At 40.0% G+C, this 4,265-nt stretch overlaps 1 protein-coding gene across 2 annotated transcripts in view; it reads left to right on the top strand.

Moving 5' to 3' along the window:
- LOC128251599 (uncharacterized) overlaps window positions 1-4,245 on the top strand; it is a 9,081-nt gene extending 4,836 nt beyond the window's left edge. For both annotated transcript variants that reach the window (XM_052978591.1, XM_052978590.1), the window contains exon 2: window positions 1,234-4,245. In XM_052978591.1, the coding sequence (XP_052834551.1) occupies window positions 2,603-3,733 (1,131 nt within the window). In that variant the 5' untranslated portion in view covers window positions 1,234-2,602 and the 3' untranslated portion in view covers window positions 3,734-4,245. The remainder of the gene's footprint in view (window positions 1-1,233) is intronic.
- Window positions 4,246-4,265: the final 20 nt, after the last annotated feature.

Below are 4,265 nucleotides of genomic sequence, written 5' to 3'. Positions count from 1 at the left end.
TATATATATGTACACATATGTACACACACATGTATATATATATATATAATGCACATACACACACGCATACACACTCACACACATGTATACATATATTTATATAGACTCACACATTCCCTCTTCCTTTCTTTCCTTCCTTCTTTCTCTCGTTCCTTCTTTCTTTCTTTCTTTCTTTCTTTCTTTCTCCCTCTCTCTCTCTTTCCTTCTCTCTTTCAGCCTCGTTCTCTACTTCTCCTAACCCGATACTACTTTATATATATAAAATATATATATATATATACGTTATTTCACTTTCATCTTTAGTCGGTAAGTAATTATAATGCTTAAAGGAGCTAAGATATGCCGTTTATTTATTATCATGCTATGAAGTGCTAAAATTTCAGTTAGTTCGCCGTTACCAATGTTATTGTTACCTCCATCGACAACACTTGAAGCGACTCGTGTTGGAAACTCTTGGCATCCGTTCAATGTAGGATTACAACATTACCATAGCGAATCAGATTTGCAAATGATATCATAACTTATTTTCGTTATGCTCTACCCAAACTTCCAGTGACGTCAAATGAGAAATAAAGCACGGCAAAATACTAAACCCAATATAATTATTAATCGCGTCTCTCTTTTTTTTTTGCATACGTAAGCACACACACATACACACACGCGCGCGCACGTACGCGCGCACGCACACGCACACACACGCGCGCGCACACGCGCGCACACACACACACACACACACACACACACACACACACACATACACGCACACGCACACTCACATTAAGGTACTTACATTTTCAAACCAAAATTACATACAGAAAAAAAAAACCTGTGCAAATATCAATATACATAGAGATACATAACTTCACGCACACACGCGCACACATACACACACACATACACACATACGCATACACATGCACAGATAGATGCACAGATACACACACATACCCAGACGCACACAAGAGTACACAAACCTTGACGTAAACCAGTGTCATTATTGAAAGGTGTTGCGGAAATATCACAAGAATTGATAAACGCATCAAAGGGCTGGAACGATGCTTATTGATGTAAAGATAGACAAATGGCCGTATGTGAACTGATAGCCTCCAACCAAACACAGCTGTTGAATGGCTACTTAATAATATTCTATTGTTCTTTCACATTGATAACTTGGATAGACACACGTTGCAACATATTTTATATCCTCATCTTGTTTCAATCATTTCATTGTAGCCATGCTGAGGCACCCACCGCTTTGAAAGATTTAGTCGAACAGAGCAACTCCTCGGACTTACATTTAAGCGTGATACTTATTCTATCGGCACCTTTTGTGAAACTGCTGAGTTACGAGGACGTAAATAAACCAGCAGCGGTTGTCAAGCGGTGATAGGTGGGGAACAAAAACAACTCAAAAACGTACACAGAGATATGAACACATACATGTATGTGTGTGTGTGTATGTATACATACATACATGCATTCATACATACATACATACATACATATATATATATATATGTTTCTTTATTGCCCACTGGGAGCTGAACACAGAGGGGACAAACAAGGACAGACAAAGGGATTAAGTCGATTACAACGACCCCAGAGCGTAACTGGTACTTATTTAATCGATCCTGGAAGGATGAAAGGCAAAGTCGACCTCAGCGGAATTTGAACACAGAACGTAACGGCAGGCGAAATACCGCTAAGCATTTCACCCGGCGTGCTAACGATTCTGCCAGCTCGCCGCCATTACCAGCTCGCCGCCATTTATATATATAGACCATATATACATAGACCACCCACTCCACGTACCCCCAACCAACCAACCAAGAACTCAACCACAAACTATCCAGATTGAAACAGTCTATCTCCAACATCTTAAGGAAGGAATCGAAAATAACCCCAAACTTAACCAAGGCGCAACATAAAACACTGACTAAACTAAAAAAACAAAAACCTTGTATACTTACCATCAGATAAAGGAAAAGAAATCTGCGTGATTTCTTGTGAAATATGATAGACTGACACAAGAACATTTAAGCAATGACAGACTATATTCTGAAGTGACAGATATAACTGCGACCAGGATTGAGGACCGAATTAACACCGCATAGACGGACATCTGTAGACAGAGACAAATACATAGTAAATCCAAGAACAACTTCATCACAAAGAACAGTAGATTACCCAGATTTTATCACCTCATTAAAGCACAAGAATAGCAACACGATCCAGATTAGACCCATCGTCTCCAGCGTGGAAGGACCTCTATATAAAATATCCTGGTTACTTTCTCACATCCTGAAACCCATACTCTCCACCTTTCCGGGACACGTCCAGAACTCCGACGAAGTCATCAAAAGACTACACCAATTACCCCTAGACCAACTCAGGCAAAACAGATACGCCTTTAGTCTTGACGTTGTCTCAATGTACACAACGGTGCCAGCACACTCAGCGGTCAACCTATTGACTGACTGCATAATAGCGTCCAGCATCCAATGCTTCGGACTTAGCGCAGTTGATATACATCAACGTTTGTCCATCATCGTGGACAACACCTTTCCAGGACCATATATACAAACAGACAACAGGTCTCCCCATGGGATCCAGTCTCTCGGGCCTACTAGCCATCACTTATATGAACCATCTGGAACGTCGAGCACTCAACATCTGCCGCTCATGCGCCTTCTTCACCAGGTACGTAGATGACATCCTCATACTCACAACCTTCCGTGAAGAGGCTGAGAGAATATTCACGACGGTCAGTAACACGGACATGAACATAAAGTTCACTATAGAGCATCTCGACATCACTGGATCACCATCATTACTTGACTTCAAACTGAATATAACGGAAGAAGGGAAGATACACACCGAGTTCTACAGGAAAGCAGCCAGTAGAGATATGTTTGTCCAATACAATTCAGCGCTTCCACTCGGTGCCAAAATAGTATACGCCAGAAATGAACTTGCACACATCCAAGGCAAGTGCAGCAGAACGGGGGACAAGGTGGCTCACACTACACGCTTCCTAGATATATTGAAAACCAACGGTTATCCTAGATCCATTGTAAATCGGCTTAAGTACCCAAGACGACCAACACGCCGAACACAAAGAAAACACAGCAACACATGCTTCCTTAAAATACCCCAATTTAGCGAGAGGATAACAACAGCCATCCGAAGAGCCATAAGAAAAGGGCTAGACATACAACTAGCCCACTCCGGCCCTTCTCTGAGAGGACACCTCGCAAAGAAACGAACAAGGGACAACAATCAATGCACACTAACAAATTGTCCCATCCGTGACACAGATTTATGCCAACGGGTAAATGTTGTGTTTAGAATACAATGTAACAAATGCAACAAGTTCTATGTGGGTATCACAACAAGACCGTTACACGTCCGCATCAAAAAACATCTGAACACGAGAGCCTCCCACTTCAGAAAACATCTAGACAGATGCCGGAACACTGGCAAAAGCATAACACTCACAATTGAGGCCAATGAAAGAATTTTAGGTAGTTTAATAATTAAGGAAGCTATACTCATACACAGACTAGGACCCCAATTAACAACGGGCTGGAGGTTGGTAATCAATATATTATTTAGCTACATCTGGATGCGTGTAGGTTCATTCTTAATAACATGCTCATGTATTGTTTATAACAAAAAAAAAAGAGGAAAAAAAAAGAAGGAAAAAAAGGGAAGCTGCACGTATAACACATAACTTAGAAGCAGCGCTACAGATGTACCAACACACACGAGATTGAAACATAGCCGACCTCACGCACTTCTCATAAGGAATTCCGGAAGTAACTTCGTGAGACCACTACTGAGACGCTTCCGAAAAAAGAAAAGCCGTTTGAAAACAGATTATTGTAGCGACTCCATCTAAGAATATCTGAAAAAGGAATTGTATTCCGAAATATCATCGGACTATAGATAACTAAATCACAACAGGTATATAGTTCATTTTTTGTATTATAGTGCGTTGTTGTACCATTCAAAACTTTTTATTCTTTACAAACAATACACAATGCTTCAAGCGAACTACAACTATATATATATATATATTAAAGTCTGTCATACCGGCCATGACGAAGGGAAATAGCCCTGAAACTCGAGTTGCCTTTATATATTTATATTTATATATTTGATCCTTTATATTGAACACTCAATATTTCATCTACATTCAATACTTTCTTTCATGGTGCCATCCATTTTTATTTTATTTTATTTTATATTATATATTGTATATT

The sequence above is a fragment of the Octopus bimaculoides genome, chromosome 2 (assembly GCF_001194135.2).
Source record: "Octopus bimaculoides isolate UCB-OBI-ISO-001 chromosome 2, ASM119413v2, whole genome shotgun sequence".
NCBI classification, from domain to species: Eukaryota; Metazoa; Mollusca; class Cephalopoda; order Octopoda; family Octopodidae; genus Octopus; species Octopus bimaculoides.
Note: the sequence above shows the minus strand (reverse complement) of the source record. Positions and strands in the feature narration are given on the sequence as shown.